Raw genomic sequence first — 25,018 nt, 5'->3', positions numbered from 1 at the left:
GTGGTGTCTTGTGTGCATGCACTCTCTTTCTCTCTCCCTTGTCTAAAGGTATCCTGTAACTTGGACCTTGCTTCTGTCCCCCCTTGCTCGCCATTGCTGCTGTTTGCAGACCCGAGGTAACAGAGCGAGTGTAGGGTGGCGGTTCCATAGCTGCTGATGTCTGACAGAAAAGGAGTCTGCTGAGATCTCAGTGCTGCTGAACAGAGGCAATTTATATCTTCTTGTAGTAGTTTCGATAAAAAAAAAAAATAAACCAACAAAAAACTACAATCCCCTTCCTCCTATTTTAGCAAGCTGGGCCAGAAGCATCTCTCAGGGTGAGCAGAGTTAATCTTCTTCATTGTGGCATTGACTGACAACCTGGAGGATGATAATGTGTGATTTTTTTTTTTATTTTTTTTTCCTGGTGAGCGGGGGAGGAGAGTGGAAATTGCGGTTTCTCTGCTAATTGTACTTTAGATGTCATTTGTGACAATTTCATATTGTCTAGACAGAGATAGTGGAGCAATTGCTTCCACAGAGCCTGGTGTTAGCCTGTTACATATCTGGGTAGCAAAAATGGGGGGTGTGGGAGAGGAAGAGGGTGCTGTAAGCTCCAGAAAGGATTCAGGAGTCAAGCATAATATACTGAAATGTTCAAAAGGAGATGCAAGCAATATGTGTTTCTGTTCTCTTGTTACATGCTTCTCTGTTGGAAACTTAGATGTTTAGTGACTAGCAGTTCCCTGGAACAGAGCTGCTTCTATTCATCTATGAAAGTTTATCCTCCTTAATAGAATCGCTCCCAACCTTAGCATTTACCGTGGTAGGATATTGGGCTACCTTACACTTTGGGCTTACTGAAAACAAATAGTCTGTGTCTCTTCTGGGACTTTGGGTGGCAAAAGCTATGAGTGTGGCACCTAAGACTTGATAGAGTGCAGCATGACTTACTCTAAAACATTTATCTGCGCCTTCCTGGGGGACAGTAGGTTACACTACCAGTGTCACAGATAGGATGCTTTATTGATAATTATAGCAGCGTATCTATTATTGAACCCATTTGTCAGTACCAGATGCATTCGGATCTGTAACTTGGGCCTCAAGGGCTCAGTCTAGAATGAGTTAGGTAAATAATAGATTTTATTTGTGGTTAGTACTCTGGTTTCAGTACAGATATTGTTATTCTCTGGAGCATTAAGCACAGAGATGGTCCCTCTGGATCTCATGAGATTGCATGTTATCTTGTTTGGGTTTTTTGCCTGCTGTATGTATTTATACCCACCTCTTCATTGCTCTGTCACCTGAGAGGGCACAGTTGTGGGACAATTAAGAGCTACCAATCAGGCTTAAAATCAGCTATAGCTTTTAGCAGTTACTGTTAACTGAATTACCTTTGTCCACCTGATCTGAATGTGGCCCTAGTATGTAGCTTGTGTGCCTCAGTGTGAGACAGTGCAGGAGCTGAGTTTGGTCTTGGCAGGCTTGGAAGGCTCTGCTGGAAAGGCCGTCTTAGCTGAGACCCTTCAACTCAGCGCAGCCTCAGAGAGGGTCCTGGTGAGTGCGTTTAAGGGAGCGCGTTTGTCATCCTCCTCCCCACAACCCCATAACTGCTGGTCTTCCTGGGGAGCCCTTCTGGTGAAGGAGGTGCTCCTAAAGCAGCAGCAGCTCCTGTTCCTTCATTGGGTGGAGTTGTGGGCTGTTCAGGTAAAATCACAGGGCCGTGAGGTCTATAGGAGGTCTGTTTACCGGGATACACGGCCGTCCTGTGGCTCGGGCAACTGTTGGTTTGTGTTTTACTGAAGTGACGCATACCAGTTCTCATCTGAGGCGCCAGGTAGAGCAAGGCTCTTCAAGTATTTACTGCAAGGATCAGATGGGGTGTAGAGGTGAGAACTGTAGGTTCCCCGAAGTGCTGTTCCCAGGCCAAGCCGAGGGACTCCTGGCAGACCTATGCCGAGTTACTACAATGTGTGCCCTGCTCCAGCTTCCACACCCTTCTGGTGCCCTCCGGTTGGTATATGTTTTCATTTCCTTCAGCGCAGCTGCTCGCTTTCTGCTGACTGCTTTCCGGAGGTGATCCCTCTAAGTTGATGGTCTTCTCAGGCGATTACCAGCCTTTCCAAAGGAAAGAAGAGAAATATGGCTGGAGAATACCTGGAGGCACCTTTCTAACAGAGCCTGCTGGGCCATGCGGCACGTACTGGTCATCTTCCCTCGTGGCTCTGATTTTGCCGCGTCATTTAGTGGATAGACCCTGAAAGGTTGGGAAAGAGGGTGGCACATGTAGTGTATAGGCGCCAAGGCTTTTGACAGGGGCGATGAGTTTGACTATTTGTGTGCGCACGTTATCAGGACACCGGAGGTGTTGCAGGGAAATGGCATCAAACAAGCCACTTGCCTTGTGTGTAGGTTGCTCACACCTGTAAGGAGGCAGCTGCTGTTCGTAGGGATGTGGCCCTGCCAGGCTCCGCATGCCGCGGGAGCTCTTTCTCCCCAATTAAGTCCAGCGATGAGGCAGGTTGGTTCAGTAGGGTGGCAGCCTCGGCACATCCAGGCTGCTTGCAGACTGCTGGTTTTGGAGTGCTCTGCATAAGCAGCTCTGAAGAGCAGACTTCTAAAAAGCGTGTTTGTTTCCCCCCAGAAGGACTAAAAGCAGTTTATATGTGATGCAGGTCATAGGTATACCTCATAGGTATAGGACTTCATGTATACCTCATAAAGCTGTTGCACCGTTTGTTCTAGATTAACTGCTTTTGCATATATTGACTTGTATATTTGGAGCAGGAGAGAGGGACCTACCTCTCTTCAATCTTACTTACCAAAGTAAGGCAGGATTGAAGTACGATAACTTTCCGGGGAGCCAAGGGATTACTAATATCTAGCGGTGTTCAAGGTTAGAGCTTTTGACTCAATAACCTGGGGAATTAATTCATCTCAAAGTTGAGATTTAATAACTGTTCTTGAATAAGACAAATGGTTGCCAAGCAACTTGGTGCCAGAGAGGACAGGATTTCTTGCCTTCTTTAGAGTCCCAGTGCTTGCAGCAAGTACTGAGTCCCTTGAGCTGACACATGCCTTTTCAAGTAACTGGAGCAATCTCTTGCTGGTTTTTGTATTCTAGGTTTATAATGTAAAATTGCAGTAACTTTTTTTTTTTTAATTGCTGGAAGGCAGTGAAAAGTTGTCTTGAGATCCTGATGGGGGGCTACTGCTGGAAAAATCATGTCTCATTTGCATTTCTACTGTCTTTATCTGCCTTGAAATGGGAAGTTGGGAGTGGATTATATCTGGTCCTTTTTCCTGTGTTGACGCTTGCAGATGCTAACTGCGAATTAGGAGTGTGGGGCTAAGACTGATAGGTTGAAATCTTTCTCGCCAGTTGTGTGTGCGTGTGCAAATAGAACAGATGTGGTGTTGGACCTCTTTGACTTTCAAACCACAATAGTTTTTATTTCAGTTACAAAGACGGAGGACAAAATTTAGCAGGAGTTCTGAGGCAAAAAGACTTGAAAGGGAACTCAGCAGCCTTATAAACTTTTGCAGTTGATTTTTCCACTCTCCACACCCACCCCAAATCATCTCTCTTGTTAATCCAATGGCTGCAGCAGGCTTGAATGAGTCAGTCTTGAAACAATGCCATTCTCTGCTTTATAAGAAGCTAGATAGAGGTACATGGAGAAGCCAGGGTGGAGGACATGTTCCTGCTATATACTTTTGATTCTGCTCCCTTCGTGACTCAGACTCACTTCTCGCATATTCAAGCTGTCTGGCTGCATTTGCATACATTTACTTCTCGAGTGAATATTTGGTATCTCTCCCTGTGGCTGATTAAGATACAGAGGAAATGAACAGGTTTTTTGTAGCTGAAAATCTCTCTCTCTGAGTCTTGAGACTAAGATTGAATATCTTACTATGAATAAACACCAGTGGTGCCCTTAGAGTTCACGTGCCAAGCTGTGTTCTTTGTCCCATGCTTCTTGGCCCGTTCACTGTGTAGCCACCTTTGAGTAGGTAAGAATTTGACAGATGGCCAACGCAGCGTTAGTGTTTATGGACCTGACAAATTGGGATGGCTTGTCTCCAAAGGAGAAGTAGCACCCGCATCTTTCTCTTGAAACTTGGAAGTGGGTTTGGGACCACTCTTCTTTCTTACTTGAGGTGTTCTTTCTCCTGTGGAGTGAGAATATTACACTTTGGATAGCTATGTGGTGAAAACACTTATGCTATCAGTGAGCGGTTCATTATGTTGCAGAATTCTCTACACTGATGATAGAAACCTTAAGAGGTTTCAGAAAGTAGGGCATAAATAGGGAGGATGTTCCTGAATGGTCTTTGACTTCATATTTGTTTTTGCTTTTCCTTTCTAGGAGGTTGCTGGAGTCTTCCCTCATTTCATTATCTCGCTACGATGGAGCAGGGTCCCGGGAACATCCGATCTACCCAGATCCAGCCAGGTAAGAGCTAAATGGAATCTAAAAGCATTTAAGTTTCATAGACAAAAGCATAACTTTGGTATAACTCACTGAATCCTTTGGGAATGGTTCTAATATTGGGCCCATCTCCTCCTCAATGACTTGCCATGGGGGCAGGGTGCAAACCAAATGAGAAGATGCTGTTAAGTCTGGGAGAAAATGAGGAAAAGAGGAAGAAGTTGCTGTTGAAGTAAACATATAAGGATTCCTGAAATTATTTGGGATGGAGAACACTAAGTGGCAAGCAGGTCCAACAGTAAATGAGATAATATCAATAAATTTGAAATCTCTTTTGAAGAAAAATGAAGAAAAAACAAATAGTCTATTCAGGAGTAAGGGAGAATGCAGTCAAGGCAGTTAGGAGCTGGTGTGAGCAGACAACGTGTTTGGAAGAATGGAATGTCTCCACAAATGTATCCGTATGAGAGAGCATAACCAGGATGTTATGTATACTTAACTAAGAACAAAATACTGACAATTATTTCTGAAGAGTCATGAATCATTGACATTAGACATAGAAACACCTGTAGTGCTGCTTAATCTCCTGAAGAGGTGGGAGTGTTTCAGGGGACTAGAAAAAGCAAACATAGCAGAGTTATCAAAAATGGAAAGGAGTGATCTTTGCAGTTTCTACTTAGTGTATTAAGAAAGCAACAGATGGGACAATGTGACCCACAGACTGTGACAGAAGAAATGATAGAATCGTGAACAGCAAGTAGCTTCGGAAGCTTTCAAAGAATAAACCGTGACAAATAAGCTTTCTTTAGGTGGGTTTAACAAAGCTATGAATGAGAAAAATTCAGCAAGTGTAAAATATATCTGATTTAGCCTCTTAGGGAGCCTCTGGCATAGCTGCATGAACTGAAGGCTACTAGAATTTATCACAAAGGAGAGTACAGAAATACCAGTGTATGAAAATTAAATATCCAAGTTGCTGAAGGAGGTTTGGGGTGTTTTGTTTTTGTTTTTTTTTTTTAAATCACATTCTTTTTTACATCATAAACAACAAAATCTGCGTTTTTGTACAGATGAGGCTCTAAGTACAAGTTCTGAAATAAAAGGCTATGTTGCGAACTGGCCACATGGTATAATTACACTGGTGAATAGCTCCTTGCTAACTATCTCTGTAGATAAAGCCTTGTAGAGGTGAAATCTTACACTAGGCTTTTTTTCCATTTATTGCGAAGAAAGTTGCTTTGTAAAGATAATTCAAAGGCTCAGGAATGATGTAAATAAAACTGTTTGTAGTGAGGTGGAAGTAAGGCGGAGTGTGATACCTATATGTAAGGTCATTGGGAAACCAACCTAGGTAACTGCAGAAGGTCTTGGCAACAGCGTGTCAGAACGATGCTGATAAATGTAAAAGCTTTCTAAATGGCAATTGATTAAATGACAGGTAAAGGGATTGATTTACCTGGAAAGATGAAAATGATATTTTACAAATGTTAATTAAAAGGTATTACTACATTCAAGTGAATTTATGAATGCCAAGAGCTGCTAAATGGCTGGAAGTGCACCATTCCTTATATCTGGAATGCATAATCCAAAGCAGGCAGATTTATTGAGCAGAGATGGTAAAAACTGATTCTGGCTCTCTGGGAGCTGCCTTTTGAAAAAGAAAAGGAGGGCCTGCCTAGGTTACTGAGTTCTTTTTTTTTTCCTTCTGTCAGATCTCTGCTATGATGAATCTCAATAAAATGTATGGAAAGGGATCGCTGCCTGAGACATTTCCTAGCATAAGGAGCATTGTCAAAAATATTTTTCTACTTGAAGCCATTTTTGAGCTGATATGATGCTCTTCATGTGACAGTTCAAGTGGGTTTAGGTTGTGGTAGAAGCTATAGTAGCTTGAGCTTATAAGGAGCTTTGAAAGAAAATTCCAATGTTGAAACTTCTTCCAAGAGGGTTAATTTGTTCCAGTAAGTGTCACTGGCCTTTTCAGAGGATGAGATTCATAGATGCATAATCAGCACGAGCTGGAAGTTTGAGTAGGGTAAGATCAGAGTCTTCCTCCATAAACCTTACTGGTGTGCTAGGCTAGAAGGATCTTTGTAACTGTCCCTTTAACTTGTTAGAAATGGGGGATGTGATTAAAAGGACTGTTACTGCATTTTGAGGTTTTTTGTAGCATCATAAGTTTGTAATGGAAAGTTTTATGATTTTCAGATGTTCTTAAATAACAAGTGGAAAAGTGAAACAAAGGTGAAATAAACATACATCTATATATGTCTGTGTGTCTATGTTTGTTTAAACATATATTAAAAATAGATATACCTCCTTAAGACCAAGCTGTCTCTAATGGAATATTTTCACTCCATGATGTGAAGAATTTATTTTTAAGAGCATGTGTGTGTGTTAATTTTGTTTCTGCATCTACTGTCTGTAATGGTGCTATATTTGAATAACCTAGGTCAGGAGTGAGGCAGGGAGAACATTTTTTGAAGTTCCCTCAGACTTAGAATGAATATTCTGATGTAGGCTGGAGCAGTCTTTCTCAGTGGCCTTGCTGAACTTCTCTAAGGTCAGCTTGGCTGTTCTGTCGTTCTCTACAGTTTCCATATGTACTGAGCTCAGAAAACAATCTGTAGAGGAATCAGACAAAGCTGTCGTCAAAGAACACCTTTTTTTTTTTTTAAAAAAAAAGTAGAAATACTCAAAAAGATGCTCTCAGACTGCATATATAAAGCATCACAAGAGTGTTTGGTAGATACATCTCTACAAAAAAATCTAGGCTGCTAGAAAGTTAGCGGGAAAGAGACCCTCAGGCTGAATGTTGCCTGTGAGTTGAAGGCTTAAGTGGAATGGAAGCAACCAAAAGTTGGTGTCCGCTACCAGCATTGCCTTCAGCTCAAGGATTGGTGGTATGTATGCCACCATAGATACCACCAAGGAAATTAATGACACCAGCCAGGTAACCTCTTTTAAAACATGTCTGCTGTCTGAGAGACATTTAGAGGTGTGAGCTGTAATAATGTCAGTGAACATCCTGGCCATCAGCATCAAGGCAGGGTTGATTAGTGGTGTCAGTACTTCTGAAACATTAGGAAGCTTGGGGGTCTGCACAGCGGTATGGTGCTCTTGCATGTAGATACACCAATTCTTGTGGTTGTTTCGGGGAACTGGGTCTAGACATTCTCCAGTTGATGTTCTTGTGATTTTTTGTTTTTAAAATTTACTTCCTTAGAAGATACTAAAATGGGGAACAGTGAAGAAAAGCAGCCTTAGTGTAAAAATTTTTCATGTTGTCTGTAAATATGGCCAGCTGGATTGGATATCTGGCTGTAGCTAAGCACACTGTGCTATATAGCTCTTTAGTACTCATGATGCCATTTAGAGCAAGATACTTGAGCTTTACTAATACTAGCAAAACATTTCCTTCCCTCAGTTCGACTTCTCACTGGCCAACCAGCAGCACTGGGTGCCGGGAGAATGCGCTGCCTCTTGATGACATGATTGTTGGATGAGACAGAAGCTGCTCGGTTCTGGCTTTTGCACTGCAGCATTTCTCCCACTCAGTGCCTTGTTCTGTGGTGGTCATGTGTGGCAGCATAGCCTCTCCTCCTCTGAACCATCTGCTCCGGTAACTGGGGTCCAGTCGCCTCGGAGACTAGGTTAATTTAGCTCCTGTGGTGTTGTCAAATACAGCCTACTGTCCTGTGGATGCAAACTTGGTTTAAAAATTACTGGATAACCTCTATCTGTGTTTTGCCACTGCGTTGTTAGAAGCACAAGTGAGAAATAAATGGACTAGGCAGCCTGCTGTGACTGGCATGTGTTTAGCTGGCTGGTAGACTAACTTGGGTCAGGGGCTGATCTACAGTTGTGTTCAACAGCTGAATGAACTGAAGAGTTATGTTTAATGTCAACTGGTGTTTCTTATGCTGCTTTGCAGCCTTCTCCTCCCTCCAGGACAGCTAAATCTCTTATGCTGGCTCTCAGCTCTGGTTCTGATTTGTGTCATAACTGTATTCCAAAACCAGATACAGCCTGATAAATACAATTTTTTTTTTTTGCCCTGCATGCACTCATCTGCAAAGATTAATTCTTTAGCCCATTGCTTTGAATATGCTTCTCCCCTGCCCTTTTGTATTTTATCCCTTGCAGCTTTCTTTCTGTGTATCAGGCATAAGTTTCTTGTTTTCTCCTTGGAAAACTTTTTCACAGTGTATCCAGTCTACATACCATGTACTGTCAGGAAGCTGAATCTGGCATCTTGTCATCCATTATGGCCAGTCTTTATTGCCTACTCTTGTTCTTCTAACAAGCATCATTGTTGGGTTTTTTTCTTGTGATGTGCTGCATAATTTAAAGACTAAGTGTCTGCAAAACCCATTCTTCATATGCTTCTGTAAAACTCTCCCTTGGTGTTATATTAGCAAAGAAAAAAGTTTCAGTGATTACACTGCTGGACTGCCGAGACCACTGTTCATGTTTTCCAGTGTTGCCTTGTTTCCATGTTCCTTTCTTTCTCTATGTGCACGTATTACGCTGTAGACTTATTTTTAGGCATGCACAGAGGCTTTGGCTTATGGAAAAGGCCAAGGAAGAGAACAGCTCCTCATTCATGAGTGCACTGCTGTAATGCTTTGCTTTTTTATACTTGGCCTATTAAGTCTTCAGGGGAGTAGAGAGAAGTGCTGTGTTTGTACAGCAAAGCCTTCTACGTTACATAAGCATGAACAGCTTTAACTCATCAAACAGTGCATAAAAGATCCAGGAGGAATCCGAAACAGAGTGGGTGGTTCCCCTTACCCTTTTGCTGCTTATTGACTGAGTTTTTAGACCCCTGAGCCTGTAGTCTGCCTGCTAAATTTGCCTCTTTAACAAGATGGCAGCCTAGTAGGGTACAGGGAGCTTACCTTGGGGAAGACGCTCTCTCTTTGTGTCTACGTGACATCTAATTCCTTTTTTCTTGCCTTCTCTTTTGCTTATATGCCCTGAATGTATGGCGGAATGGGAGATTGAATGTCCTTGGTGGGCGTCTGCAGCCAAAACAACATTAATACCATCTATCCCTTGAAGAATTAGTACATTTCTTTCACGCTGCTCCAGGGAGCAGTCTCTAGAAATACCATTAAATGTAGTTTTCCATTGAAATATGACTTTAGGGACAGTAGCAGAGCACTCTATCAGACCTGGTCTGATTGTTTACTGCTCATGCTGTTGTGGATGTCAAACTTATCCGTATATAAGCAAAATCTTATTCCCAGTACATTCCCATAGAATCAGCACAGCTCTGGAAGGGGAAAAAAAATAAGTCGTCTTCTAACAGTTATATGAGATGATTATGTAGTTGCATTTTTGTTGCTGGTTGTAGTGTATCACAGTGCAACTGTGTGGTATTGGTCACTATAAAGTTAAATGTATTCTTAAGCGTCTTCATGGCTGATGGTGCAGTCTGCTATAAAATGAATTTAACTTGAAACTCTGTTCTGAAGATAGGTAGCATTCCTATAAGGCAGACAGGCCACCTCTCTTTGTGATTGCAAATGAGTACATTTTCATGTCTAGACTGTCCCCTGGAATTCACTGATCATTTGAGGTTTTTTGTTTTATTTTTCTTTGTTTAAAGCTGTTCACACTTTCATTTGTAGATTAAAAATTAGGGCTGTTCTCTCCATTATCAGCCTCTTGCCTGTGGTGCCTTTGCAGGAAATGAGATTGTATTTTCATGACCCTGGGAAGTACCAGTCTGGTAACTTCAATTGAATAAAAAAGAACAAAATCAAACATATGTATGGAGGGGGGTGGGGAGGGAGCTAGAAGTTAAAGGAATAGACATCTTAATGTCTAATTACTTTGGGAGGGATTGTTATCTCCCCTCCTCCCCCCAAATTAGAGTTCAAGTCTAATCCAAATAAGGCTAAATAAATTCAGGCACCTGAGGTGTCTGGACTTTAATACTGAGTAACTATGTCACAGAAAGCATGTGCTAGGAGCTATGGATATATGCAGGGTAGGAAAAGAGAGTGTGTTTTTACCTACCTGGCGTCAAGGAAGGGAGGACTACTGGCGTGTGAGCGTGATAGCTGATGCAAACAAAGGCCAAGTTATGCATGAGAGAGAATTAAGAGTTAATTGCAGAGGAAGGTTTTCCTTTCAGGTGGCATGCAAGGCTTTTAACGCTCCTCTTAACTTACATCTAGTGGATCTAATGAAGTTGCCACTATATGAAATCCCTACTGTTTGGATTACAAAGTAGTTTAGCTAAGCTGTTAAACCTTTGTTTCTCCTGCTTGATACTTTATCGTGCTCCAGCTAAGTACCCTCAAAACAATAGCACCTTACTTCAATGTTTATTTGAACGCTGCTGCTGTTTGGCATTGCAAGCAGAGTTCACATTGGGAGTGGGCTTGGTTCTTATCAGGGATGCCTGCTGGGGTTAGGTGTGTGACCTGGTAATACATGAGACAGTGGGCTCCAAAGAGTCCTGGGAAGCAAACTTCTCTGTGCTGTGGATGAGCTTTTTGTCTATAGGTACTGTGTAGTGCTTCTGTTCGCACGGGGGAATCACGTGGGAGTGTAGCGTATAAAGGGAAAATTACTTCTACTTGCTTTCTTTATTTACTCTGTCTTACTCACAGATAAAATGCAAACAGACGATTTTGTGATATGCTGTTACTGTCCCGGCACTTGGAGCTCAGAAGGGAAAATAGGACTGGCTGTCATTCTATACCTGTGTAACGAGCGTCTGTATATCTCTCCCTTGCTCAGGTTGTCTCCTGCTGCATATTATGCTCAGAGGATGATCCAGTATCTTTCCCGGAGGGACAGTATTCGACAACGCTCTATGCGATACCAACAAAACCGTCTCCGCTCTTCCTCCTCCTCTTCTTCCACTGCAGATAACTCAAGCCAATCTGTAGAGGGAAACGATCTGGAATTTGAAGATTTTGAGTAAGTGCGCATGCTGCCTTGTCCTCTTGCTTGAGCCTGTTGTCAGCACAAACCTTCTTTGTGGCTTCCTACTGTTTACCAATCAAAGACACCTCAGGCTTCATGTAGGAACAGGTTAAGTCATTCAATCAATAATTAGAGCAGTAATTGCTACAAATGGGTCTTGTTGTTTCTGTTATGAAAATTAAGGATGCTTTAGGCTACCCTCAACACATCAGGCTATCTCAATCAGATTTAAAAGATTAGTTAAATAAAGAAAAGGAGAATCTTTTTCTCCCATGGAACAGATGGGGAGCCAAGAGTTTATTAGAGCCTTCAAATCTTGAGGCAGAGGAAGAACTACTAAGAGGTTTTGCAGGACTTAGTTCTTTGGTCTAAGGCTGTAGGAGACAGCCAGACATGCCCTGTGACTTTTACTTGCTCTATCTGTACAACTTTGTCAAATTAGCTGAAGTTCCTGGGACTGGTTTTTTGGAAGACTTGGTGATTGGGAATCTGTGTTAAGTTAAGGCTTAGTTTCCTGTAGGGAGAGCAAATGGCCTCTTGTTTAGAAGTGAGGAATGACTCTGCATCCAAACCTTGTAAGAACACTCCTATCTTTCCTTCTGAGTGGTTCTTCTGACAAACTTTTAAAGTCTGCTCTCCAGCATCTGCTTTAGGACTTCTAGTGATACCCAGTGTAATCCCAACAGACAAATTTATTGCAAAGCCTTTCCAATAAATGGAAGTATAGTAACAGATTGTTTAGATGCTATGGAGACCAAAAGCTCAGGAATTTAGATGAAAATCCATTTTAGTAGAAAAGAGACTATGACCTTTCTAGTCTGTTTTCAATCATTTCCTTTTAACTATGGGATTTTCCCTGAGTACTTCAAGTATTTCACTGAATTTTTTCCCGCTTTTTGTATATTGTGATTAAAACATAGGATGATTCTGAGCACGGTCATAAAAGTAGTCTACAGTGGTAATGTAGTAGGGAGGTGTGTTTGATGGGAGCTGTGAACTCCTCAAAAATCTGGGCTTTTATGTTGCTGCTGCCAGAATGCTGTCAACTTTGCTGCTATCATAACTTTCATGTTCACGTGCTGCAGTCGTACAGACTTGAGATGGCATGTTGTTAAAGCTCCGTGTCCTTTGTGTCAGGGTGAAGTCTATGAAGGACACTGGTAACACTAGCTATTCCCAGAAAAGCAAGATATTAATCCCTTTCTGACTTTTTAAGTGGTGGTAGACTTTTTTTCCTTAGAATGTTGTTCTGTGAAGCTGTCATTTCATGCTGAAGCAATTAAATATTCAGAGGTACAGGGTGAGTGAATGTCTTCCCCTGTCATTGTGGCCTTGTTTGTGTAAGATGTAAATGAGGGGAGATAATGCAGAAGAGTCACTGCCTAGCAGCTTTTCCCAAGCATCTTCATGGTCTGGAAGAGCAGAAATATGGTGGCTGCTGGGCCCATTTTGTGCGGTGCATCGCAAGCATAGACCTTAATACTTCCATTATTCTGTTTCATTTGTCTGGGGCGGCTTGTTCTGCTGGGAAAAGGAAAGGTGGTAAGTTCTTCGCTCACAGAGCCAGGCAAATGCCTACAGAGAGGTGTGTTCCCTTACAGATAATATTCACACAGTAAGAGCACCCAGTCAGGGAAGCAGTTCAATCAGCCATGTTAAGGTTGTCTTTCATTTCATACTGAGCAAAAAGAAGTGTTTATTCCTTACTGTGCAGTGCCTGAATTTGTTGGTTGAATATTTCATATTGAATTCTGGTCTGTGCATTCAAGGCATGCTGTCTTTTTCCTTCTCTGCTTCATTATTTCTCCTGGCTGATTAGAGGGAATCGCTGTGCAGGGGTCCTTAGAGCTGGAACTTGTCTCGTGACTCATTTGATTTCTTCTGCTGACACTTCACAATGCAATCTCTTACACAGAGTTCTTGCTTCTCTTTTTGGCTCCGTTGCTTGCTCACCTGAGCAGAGTAATGTATTTCTTTCTTTCTTGCCCTGATCCACATGCTCTGGCTTCCCTGCTTCTCCAGATCTGATGTTGGACAGGGAGTGGCTAATGTGTCTAGCTGTCTGCAGCTCATGCTTTTCTTCTGGAATCCAGTGAATGTTTTTTAATGTAAAAGCCGTAGCAAATTGCCTTGATGCTTTATCTTTCTAAACTGGTTAATGTCAATGGTAAATATTCTCTCTTCTTTCATTTTCCTAGAGATCAGGAGAAAGGTGTAAGGGGCATTAAACACCGTTGATTTTACTATACATAGAGCTCTGGGTAAGGAGTGAGCCCTGGGCTTGTGCAGGGTGCGTGGGAGACAAGCCTTTCTCAGCTCTCACCTTCTGTGAAGTTCTGAGGTTTTTTTTCTCCTTTAAGATTCATTATTGTACTTTTCCAGCTTTGCTTACCTAATGAGCTAGTAAGGGGCATGAAAAACTTGGCCTCTGCACTGTTTGTGTGCATATGGCCTCTAAATTTAAGCTAAAGCCTCTCCTCCTGTGTCTCAGTCTAATGGTGTCATTTTCTCCATGCAGTTTCTCCAGAATCTCATTTGAATTCATTCATAAATACATTTAGTTTGTGATAGCAATAGCAGTAGTGTTGGTCTAAGAATGAGAATTAGTGTTTCTTATAGGTATTAGTAATATCCTTCTATTACACCAGCTTTTATGGACAGGGGAGGAGGAGGGAGGCACAAGCTATAACTGTGTTATTTGGTCTAATAAGATGTTATCTCTCTATGTGCGCTGCCTGTGTTTAACCTGTCACTGTTGTCATCTTACTGCTTATTGAATACAACTGACAACTGTAAACTTAGTCATGTCTGCATGAAAGCATTTAATACAGTTTGTAATATATATACAGATTGTAATATTAGGTTATTAACAGATAAATTGATATGAGTGGGTTTTAAGATTAGCTTTAGCAGAATCCTCAGATAAAATGAAAAGGCTTCTTGTATTCTGGGATAAGAATCTCTGAATGGAGAATGACGTCACTTTAGTCTTCCAGCATAACTGGTAAAAATAGATTCTTTATAGACAAGTCATAGATGTTGAACTTTCTAATTTCAAGGTCTTTTTGAGTGTCTTATGTTTGCATCACGTAGTAAATTTTAGATTTTTAGAGTTAAACTTTCTTTTCTTTTGACTTCTTCAACAAGTTTGACTGAGTCTCTTCTAGAGACTTCCTTTAGTCTACAACAGCTCTGATGCTGGAGACTGTGGGTGATGCTTCTAGGACTCCTCAGATAGCATAAGCTAATTTTTTTAATGTGTAATACTAATTCTGTCACCATAATCAGAATGTGAAGGTGTTTCGGCGGATGAATTCTGGCCATCTCTGTCCCTTTTTGTCTGCAGTAAGCGTGTTAACACACATACAGATACAGGTTCGTTTTAGCTGTCAGACTGAAAAGCAGACATATAGGACAGTGCACCACCTCGCTGTCTGAAAGCCTTGCTGAAATCCTTCACTACAGTTCTGTAAAGGCTTTCAAGCCAAGGCTAAAGGTGTGACTGTGGCTGACTCCTCTGTCTGCTTTTGAGAGTGGGCTGCCTGGTAGAATATAGATATGAAGGAACTTGGAGATTACACTCTTCAAATGTCTGCAGCTTTTCCCCTTTCTATCCTCTCCTTTTTCCTTCCTCCCAGGAGGATCTGTGCTGGGGTGGATCCATTCAGTTGTGCCATTGTCACCGACTAGGAAGGTCTTTAATGTGTCTCTGCAACAGGAAGGGCATTTTACCTCACAGACCTGAAATCTGGTTTTGGTGTTTTATCTTTTTAATTTCTTTTGAGACACCACTGAGCACTCAGACAGAGAATATGAACACTGTAGGCACTGTTTTACTGAGACCGTAATGGGCATTCTGATTTTGTGAAAGCAGCCTGTTGCTTTGCAGAGATCATGAATCACTTATGGAAAGCTTACAAGATTCAGGGTGACATTATTTGGCTTTATTTGTCAACTTAAAATCCTTTTGTTTAAGGCATGTTTTGGACCAAGACTTGTGGTTTCTCGGATGGGCATCTTGCAGGGGGGTCTCTTCGTAAGTGCATAAGATACATGAGTATCCGCCATGCCTGTCTTATGCCATTTTTGGTTGCTTTATTGACACTGTCATGGCAAGAACTGTCAAATCTAAGTTCCTCCAATAGCCTCTTGCCTTAAAAGGTTCTAAGATTGCAAACTGCATTAAAGCTGTAAGCCTCACTCCTGTTTTCCCTTAGCACACCAACTACTAAGAGCACATGGGTAGAACTCGGACTCTTTGTACAGCCAGTCTTGATCTTTACTGCTCTCCTTCCCAGCTGTTCGCTGTGCATTCATGTATTTCAGAGTGGTTTTTCCTTCCTGTGACAACCTTCAACTTCTGCAAAAAAACCTCCTTCAAATAGGAGCCAGGTTTTCTTAGCAGGAGAAAGGAGAGGTTGGAATGGCTAAAGTTTTTTGTGAGACTTGAAAGAAGTATGGAGCTTTTGATCTACAGCTCCAGAAAGCAAGACAAGTTCTATCATTGTGGAGAGAGAAGCGTAGGGCATCCCAGAGGTAAGGAAAGAGGTTTGCTCTGTGGGGTGACTGTAGATTAAGCTGACACCTCAGGATGGATGGGATGCCAAGTTCTGCTAGGGCATAGTGAAGGTGGGTAAAAGAGATGACTGGTTCAATGGTAGCCTTTTGGTGTAGTGGAAGAAGGGTAGCGTATCTGAACCGCAAGGTTTCTAAAAGCAATTAGGCTGCTTTTTTTTTCTTTTCATTTTTCTCCTCATCATCCTGATGTTTACATTTGAGGTTAACAAAAGACATGGTGGGAGATGTGAGAATCTATATGGGCTCTTCATGCCACTTAAATGTCGATGGAAATGGATTTTTAGGATCCACGACACCAGTATGCTGCAGAAAAAGCAGTGATTTCTTTGTGGAAATCTTAGATGGGACAGTTTGTTATCTGTCCTTCTTACTTGAGCAGCTACAAATAATATTCTTGTTAGTAATTTGTTATTTGAGTTCAGATAAAGATACTAAAATCAGGAATGCTATTTGTTGTACATACCTGCCTTTGCTTTCTTCCCAGAGCCCTTTTATCTGTGGCTTTAATGCTGTTTTCTCTGCCTCTATTTCTTGGCTCATATGGCTCTGCCCCATTGTTTTTGATGAAGATGGACCTTCTCAAAACTGGCTTTCAAGGCAGACCTGAATTTTGTGGAACTTGGTGGTCACTTTCTGTGGTGCTTTTTTCCTCTCTGTTACAGGTTTCTAGCGCAGTTAGCAGTGGGATGTTGCTTCCAGATACATAGAAATTTATGTTAATTATATTCATCATCTTAAACACAGTTGCAGGCTAAGAATGCTAACAAGTCCTGGATGAATGGAAATGATATTGAATCTACTCTTTGAACTTCATTTTTCAAGGATTAGTGAGAGTCTTAGCTTGGCTTGTGATCTACTCATAGTAGCCTGCAGCTTCATTTTCCCTATTCTTTTTATCTTTATCTTTTGTGACAGTCTTTTATATTTCCCTTATCTTGGTCTTAATGTCTAATAATACTGCCTGGATGCAGTGACAGGCAATGACTATTTCCTAGCAGCAGTACTGCAGGATATTGCTAACCTCTCCAGCATAATGTTGTTTTACCATTAAGTCACATTCCAGCAAGGCAAGTGTCTTCATAGCAGGGCGGTGAAAGAATGAGTGCCTTTTGAAAGATGACAGTTGCCAGAAAAGCTCACATCATATTCCATACTCTTGGTTGCCTGGGCTTGTAGAAACAGTTTTGATGTCAAGATGGTACCCCTCATCCATCTGAGTTTTTCTGCTACTTATGAGCTGTTTTCCTTTTGCTTTTATTTTGTGTCTGTGAAACTCTTAAGTCAAACTAGGTCACCTAGTAGGTGATGTCTGGTGTTAATGAGAGTGATTAGGAAGCAAGCTGTTATTAGTTTGTTGCTGGCCACGCAGAAGAGGCAGTGGTTAGAATTCTTCAAGCCTGTAGGTCTTAACAGATCAGGGTTATTTGTGCAGTTATGTTTTCATTTCCGTTTCCCTTGGAAGAGCCGTAGCATAATAGAGCAATATGTTAAAAAAAAAAAAAAAAAGAAGAAGAAAGAAGAAAGAAAAAGTTGGTGCTTACTTTTGACACTTCATTCCAGTATTGAAGCCTGCGGGGGCAGCCGTTTGTATGTTTGTGCTACAAACTGTGTTCAGTGAGCACCAGTTGTGAAGTTTCCAAGTGATTAGAATTAGCCATAGTGATGTTTTTCCTAGTCATGTGCATGTTTGGATGATTGTTTGAAAATGGCTAATTAAGGGGTCTCGAGAGGAAGGTTGGTTGTAGTGCTGGCTGCCCTGTTTTTTTATAAAACACTGAATACACTTAATAATTAAGTTTCAAAATTAAGTTTCATTAATACTCATGTACCAAGTCTAGGCTGGGGAGTAGGGATTCTCTACCTTCATCTGGCCTCTGATGTTTCTGTTTTCTGATGACTCACTGTAGCTATGGAGTGTATCAATCTTATACTAAAAGGTATCATCAGTTTGTGAGCCCACCACACAGGTGATTAAAATAGAGACAACTGGATACTGTGCCTAGATAACAGTGAGTGCTTCATTCTGGTTCGAAATCGGTCTTTCTCTGAAACAATTAATCCTTGGCATTTAACAGGCAAGTGCTGCTGTTTCTCTTGACCAGGTAATAAATCCTCTCTTATGTGATGCTTCTCTGAAACGCCTGATCTTCTGAAGTGCCATTTTTAATGTTGTAAATACATTTTCCCCTGAACAGCCCTCTGAGAGGTAATCAAGGCTGGGGGGTTTGTATTCTTCTGGTCAGGAGAGCCATTAGTAACTCAGCAGTCTGCTGTTTTATAGGAATTTTTAGCTGATAAATAGGTCTAAGTTTTCCCTGGTGTTCCCTTGAAGAAGCTGCTAGTGAAAGACTGGCATTTTAGCCTTCAAGTGAACATAGGAAGATGGAAAGGCACCATGCCTTGGGTGATTTACCTAACTTCTTTATCAATTGCCGTATTAAGTAGCTATATTAAAAATCTATTCTTTTAGTTCCTGTCTCTCCAGCTGGGCAGCATTGCGCTTTGCAGTTTCTCTAGTATTTTTATTCTTCAATTTTGTTTGGCTTCCAGTGTTATACTTGGGAGCTTGCTCCTTGGTCCTAATATATTTAGTTCCAGGAAAGGCTTTTCGTGTAGCAGATGCTTATTTTTGCTTAAATTTTCTTGTTTCTTGTTGTCTCCTTCTGTTCTGCCTGAAGTACTTCTCCTTCAGTAATGGTCATATCCTTCAAAGATGGGTGGATAAATTTATACCTTTCATTTCTACTAGATTATGTATATTCTTTTAAATCAGTGTTTTTGTCACTTTAATGTCTGTGGTTGTCAATACTTGTGCCCTTTTTGATAGGAGCAGTGCTCCTGACTTGCTTATTTGTTTCTACTTGTGGAAAACAGTCTCTGCTCTGCTCTAAGTCAGTTGTCTTGAATCTTTTCTCTTAAACATAATCCTGTTTTTAGGTGAGATACCCTTGTCCTCAGTGCCATAAGTAGGGTGATCCCCTTTTCCTGGGTTGAGTTTACAACTTCTCCAAGACTTAAGGACTGGGAGTAAAGTAGCATATACTGGATGGAATCTGTATTTTTTGATTAAAAGAGTAGTCCTGCTGATCCAGGAGATGTTATTCCAGCTACTATGTCTCTCTGCAGAGCTACAACCAACTTGCAGTGTGGCTTTTCCTTTTATCTTCTAGGATACCTGTATCTCACTGAAATATTCACAATGTCAAGGTTTTATTTATTTAGTGTTTACCTCTCTATTTCGAGAGGCTTATTTCCTTGAAGTGCTCCCAGTTTTCCCTAACTTCATTTGTAGGAGATGCTCAGGATCTTGGAGGATCAGACAGAGGGAAAACTAAAGTTTTAACATCTTCTGCTATTTGCTGCTCCTCTCAGTTGTAAAGCTAGTAGTTAACTTTCTATCACAGTGTTCCCAACACCGTACGTTCCTTACCCGTCAGGATGGTGCTGGAAAGTGATTGGAAGTTCTTAGAATCACCAGCAAACGTAATGTTCCCCTCATCACCTTTTTTCCTACTTCTGTAACCTTTGTGAAACATAGTACGCACTTTATGTTGTAGTCCTATGCAGCTCTTGTGAGTACGCCCTTCCCAGGGTATATGTCATCTGTTTCCATCTAAATCAGCAGTGAGTCCTGTGAAGTGAATTGCAAGATTCCAGGATCTGTTTCTTCTTTAGTATGGCCAGTTTAATGTGACATCCTCCAGGTGCCCTCTTTAGAGGCAGACTTGACCAACCTCTAAAGCCAAATAAGTTTTCATTTTCTGGTAACCTCCTCTGAGGTCCTGATGTGATCTTTGTGCTACTCCTGCCCTCTGTACTATCTCCTCTGAAGTAACCTCCTACAGTCTTAAAAGATTGATAGCAAGTAAGTGGAGATACTTAATGTTTGAAGTACTGAGAAAAATGTTACTGTTTTTTTTCCTGTTACATCAAGATGGTGCGACTGAATCCAGTGCCAACCTTTATGGATATTAGTAGATGCCACTTAACCAATTATTTAGCGTTTCTCTTGTATCTAAGTGCCTAACCTCTGCAATAGAAATTGATTTAGCATTTTGAATTGGATCGCATGAAACACGATAAAATGCTGAATATATGGAACAATTGGCTTCATCTCATATAATTTGATTCTTATGAACTTGCATGGCTTACTGATGCTGGCTCTGATAATTAAATGGCTTTTCAAAATGGTCACTGTTGACCTAATTCTGTTGGCAGTGTAGTCAGTGGGAGTTTTAATATTGACTACAATGGGAACAGTTAGACGAACAGATTGCGTTAGAAATCCCATGCTGTGTGTTTAATTTCACTTCCTGATACAACAATCTCTAAATATTAAAGAGAATTCTTGCCAAGATAGAAAAGCAGAACATAGTCAAGACTGTCAGAAAAGGAAAAAAAAGCTATGTTCTGTATCCACTCAGTTATTAATGCGGTAGCCAAGTTACCAGATGAAAAAGAATGCCTTTTTCTCTAAACTTTAGGATGCAAAGTTTTGTGTCTCCATCTCTGTTTTCAGAGCTGGTGTTGCTTATCCATTATATTTACATTGGTCAACTTTTCTCTTGACCAGCAAACAAAACAATAGCAGAAAAATCTGAGGAGCTTTGACTGTCTTATCCAGTTTAGGATAAACTTTCATCCTTCTTATGCCCTGTTAAAGGTTCATAAATCTCCTGAATGTTCGGGAATTGCTTTCTTTTCCTGCTCCATTCTGTGTTAATGCCATTTTTCCCCTACCAACTCTTATTCTCCATATCGCTGTTTTGATTTGTCCCACGCTGGTATCTGAACAAATTATGAATAACCTGAATTTTGAGTCAGACCCTTAAAGTTGTTTTGACCATTTGTTGGTTCTTGCAGTTTTCCTCCTGAGACAAATTAGTCTGTTAATAATTACAGTATTAAGTCTCCCTTGTCACCTTACGTGCTGATTACTTCTGAGTCTTCCCCTGCATCTTGCTCAATGGATTGCTTAGTTCCTTCATTATTATTTTTTCACTGCAGAAGTTTCTCTGTGCTGTTCATATTTGCTGGTGCACTGAAAACAAAGGGCGTCGCAGGACACCTTTTAGCCCTGTTACAGCACTTGCTGTGGCACACTTTTGTTTCATTTACTTTTGCAAGGTTATTGAGTTGCTTTACAGAAGAGGCTTTTTTATGTAGACACGCACGCTCTGAGGGATCACTTTTGCAGGTTATGTTAATTCAGCTATCCACTGCAAATCACTAGCTAATGAGTCTATAGGAAGTTGACGCTAAATAGAAAGTAGAGCATTAGATCTTCGCCAGTACTTCAGAGAACTTTGGAAACTTTTCATTTCTTGCCGGAGTGCTTCATGCTGGCACTGCAGTCGTGCTAACATCTGCTCTCCTCCCTCTGTCAGCAGGCTGTATGTGGTACAGAAATAACACAAAGTGCCACCCATCTTCACTGATCTGTAGGGTTTTTTTTATTTTCCTTTTTAGAAGGTGCAGAAATAATCTTCAGCTGGCACCAGGGTAATATCGGCTGTTCTAGCTTTTCAGCACTAGATGCTTAAAAACACTCTTGCATGGAGTTGAGCATGGGAGTTTAGATATAAATGACTCTGTAAATTAGTGATTCAGAGTAATGTTTAGTAATACTCCTCTTCAGCGCAGGGGAGTGTATCTTACACTTCCATTACAGTAAATAGGAATTCTAGCATTCTCAAAGGATAGTCACTGTTTCTCATTCCCAATTCTGCTGTTTGAGTAATGGGCAGTGGCAGTTGGGGTGTGGGGTTTTTTAATTATTTTTTTTTTAAGGGGATGTTAAAAATAGATTGCTGTCTCTTGAATCAGTAGAGGCTGTGTCTGTCATGGTGAAAACTGAAGAAAAGTCTAGTCTGTATTTTTTCCCTTTTAGGCTTTTTGTAGCCGGGAGGGTTGCACGCACAGTGAATGGGACAGTACAGGATGGAGTTCTCGCATCAGAAAGTCTCGTTGATTAGAAAATTTGTGTCCTAAAATGTTTTTGTGGATGCTAAGAGCATTGGCTAGTGGTATTGCAAAAAACTTGAACAATTACTTGCTTTAGGTCTCTTGATTTGGACTGTAGGAGTCTTTGCACCTTTGTTTTCTTTTGTTTGCTGGAGCTAATTCCTCATTCCTTTTGAAACCTCCTGCAGAGATTCTCTTCAACTGGAGAGTTCTGCAGCGTGTAGTCCTGCTGTTCCTCTTGCTGATATTTGTCCCTTTCAAAAGCATCTTCTAATTCCAGTAAACGTCCAAAGCAAATGCAAGCCCTGAAAACCATTTTGCTGCTTTTCTCCTAGGGCTGCGTATCAGCGTCGTTTCAAAAACTGCTACACAGACTTTTTAAAAGTGTATTTCTTGTCTGACTTTCACTAGCTTTTACTGTGTGTGGCAAGATTTAGAATGTGACGCTTCTTTTTCCCTTTGGCCTTTTCTCTTCAGCAGGAGAAGTTGATATGTCAGCACTTGAGTTTGCAGGATTCCTTCTGTTATTGATCCACGTCTTAATAGGCTGGAGGCCTCTGATAAAAGAACAGCAGCAGCTTTTAGGTTGCTGATTTCAGGAACCCTGCTGTTACACAGAAACCTCAGGGTGGCTTTGGCTGTGAACTGCAAATGCTGCATCTGCAGTGGGAGGAGAAATGGAAGTTTTGAGCTTGGATTTAGATTTGGTTTTGGTGAAATAGCTCGAAATGCTAACGAGCTTTGCAGAACAACCTCTGCTCTTGTGTTCCTGGTTCCTCAAGTGTGTGGGAAACAGCCACGTAATGGACTTTCTTCTCAGCCCACGTTTCTTGCTCACTGACTTTAAAAAAGCAAAACAAAAAAAATTATAAAATGCACAGCTTGCTGGAGTGGGTTCAGAATGTGCTGCTAGTGTGTTGCTTAAGGAATATTTAGTTTCCTAGTGATTCCAAGGCTCTGCAAGTAATATTCTCCCCACAACTGCCTGGGAAGGAGACAAGTAGGGCTGCAATTACAGATGGGGGATCTGGAATCCAGGGAGAACAGACTTGTTACTTGTGCAAGGTCATGCAGAGAGTAAATTTCTGAAGGGAGAATAAAGCACTGCGGAGGTCTGTTTCAGAACTCCAGAGTCACTGATGGAGTCTCATTATTTTCCTTGCGGTTTTAGTGCTGTACAATTACAGGTCCTCTTGTGACCTGTGAATGCAATATCAGGAGTTTTGTTTGCTGGGGACTCCGGAGATCCTCCAGTTTGGCCTTTTGCTTGTTGTAGGGTTGTTATTGCCAAAATCAGACTGGGTCAGCCATGGCTTTGTCTAGCTCCTGTCTTGAGACTTCCAAGGTTGGCAGCTCTGCAGCCTCTCTCGGTAACCTGTTCAGTGTTGCACTGCCCTCCTGGGGAAGAAGACTTTCCTGTGTCTGCTGTAGGACAACAGATGCTAGACCCTTTCCCCTCATTCCCCAAGGCCCAGACATTGATTGTGAAACAGAAGCAGAGGTTTTTAAGGAGGTACAGTTTTGTCTGATACCACCTAACATTTCTGACTTCACTGGAAAAGGTTGTGAAAGGTGAGATTGTCTTAAGCTGCGATAGCACTTAAACTGGACCTTGAGGGAAAGAGCTCAAAAGAACAGTCTGCAGATTCTGCTCTTTTGCCTGCACTTCTGGGGATGAAAAAGTGAAACTTAACAGATCTCTTTGACTGACGGAAAGTTCTCAAGACTGTGGTGTGCTTGCTTTTGCTCTCCCAGTCCAAATTCTAAAGTTTCTTGTTCATTTGCTCAGGTGCTGACATTGATTCATTGACTCTCTATGGTTTCATTGATACTTTTTAGACATTGTCAAACAATTAAGAAAGTGGACATTAGGCTACCCATACGTAAAACTGTCAGGAGTCTTTGGTACAGTAAGTTGTATGAATTTGGAATGTTAGAAGCATGTGACTTATGGAAGAGAACCATTAAATCTCAGTGGCGTACTCAGGATGACTAGGTGACATTGTTGAGTTTGTCTTTTCTTGGAGAATACTTTATTACATAATAATTTTAATGTACAATTATTTTTTTTCTTTTGCTGAAGGGACAATGGAGACCGATCCAGGCACCGAGCTCCCCGGAATGCCCGCATGTCTGCACCATCGCTGGGTCGCTTTGTCCCGAGGTAAGGCTTGTTACATGTCAGAGTAAATGGGTGTAGAAATCCTGGAGGTACCACTTGCAGTGCAGCTCTCTGTTGCTTTCAGATGGATTCCTTTTCTTGCACAGGGCTGCTGTATTCTTGGTTTGCAGTTTCTGGGACCCCTGAGACGGCATGTTGGTATGATCAGCTCATCCTGTGACATTTGAAGGACAGCATGGTCTTAGTGCTTCTTACCTGCAGGTTGGGGCTACAGTGTGAAGGCACAATAGGAGGAGAAGAGAATCTGATCAGAGGTTCTCAGCACAACGTGCTTGTTTGCTCGTTTGAGATTAGGAAGCTATTGTGGGAGGTAAAAGATTTGCTTAATGCTGATATTCTCAGCCACATTAATCAGAGGGGGATCTACTCTGTAACTTGCCTTTTTGTTTGAAGCAGTGAAGTGGTTGGCTAAGCAGAGGAGTCCAGCCTTCTCTCTACTATAGTCTGTTGGAATATAGTTATGTTTCCTCAAAGTAATTGCAGTTGCTGCCCAGGGCTGTAGTATGCTGGGATGTCTTTCTCTATATAAACTTACTCTCTTTGTTTTGCAGACGCTTCTTGCTGCCAGAATACTTGCCTTACGCTGGGATTTTCCATGAACGAGGACAGCCTGGCTTGGCCACCCATTCCTCTGTCAACAGGGTTTTGGCAGGTAATGAGGTTTCCTTGTTTGTGGTAGTCATATGTATTAGTGATAGTTTTCTTGTGAATCTGAGCAGAGGAGAATTGATGAGGAAAGGTCTAATTCCAACTTTTGAGGTTCTATTTAAGTTGCCTGTAACAAGAGAAAGGACTGTTGGAGTGATGTGGTGAGCTGTCATTCAAGTGCTTGGGCAGTACAGATTCCACACTTCAAATATGTGTATGGGAGTCTCTGCATGAATTGGGGAGGGGTGCTGTTAACAATTCTCCCTTTGTTTAACTTCCTCCCCTATTC

The 25,018-nt window shown here is 41.5% G+C and overlaps 1 protein-coding gene across 5 annotated transcripts in view; it reads left to right on the top strand.

Moving 5' to 3' along the window:
* AMBRA1 (autophagy and beclin 1 regulator 1) overlaps positions 1–25,018 on the top strand; it is a 124,820-nt gene that overhangs the window by 19,291 nt on the left and 80,511 nt on the right. For 2 of the 5 annotated variants that reach the window (XM_059819259.1, XM_059819257.1), the window contains 4 exons: positions 4,350–4,436; positions 11,169–11,351; positions 23,983–24,063; positions 24,633–24,733. In XM_059819259.1, coding sequence (XP_059675242.1) covers positions 4,350–4,436; positions 11,169–11,351; positions 23,983–24,063; positions 24,633–24,733 — 452 coding nt within the window. The remainder of the gene's footprint in view (positions 1–4,349; positions 4,437–11,168; positions 11,352–23,982; positions 24,064–24,632; positions 24,734–25,018) is intronic. The other 3 variants (XM_059819260.1, XM_059819258.1, XM_059819261.1) reach the window with 3 other exon arrangements.

Source organism: Gavia stellata, chromosome 7 (genome assembly GCF_030936135.1).
Source record: "Gavia stellata isolate bGavSte3 chromosome 7, bGavSte3.hap2, whole genome shotgun sequence".
NCBI lineage: Eukaryota > Metazoa > Chordata > Aves > Gaviiformes > Gaviidae > Gavia > Gavia stellata.
Note: the sequence above shows the minus strand (reverse complement) of the source record. Positions and strands in the feature narration are given on the sequence as shown.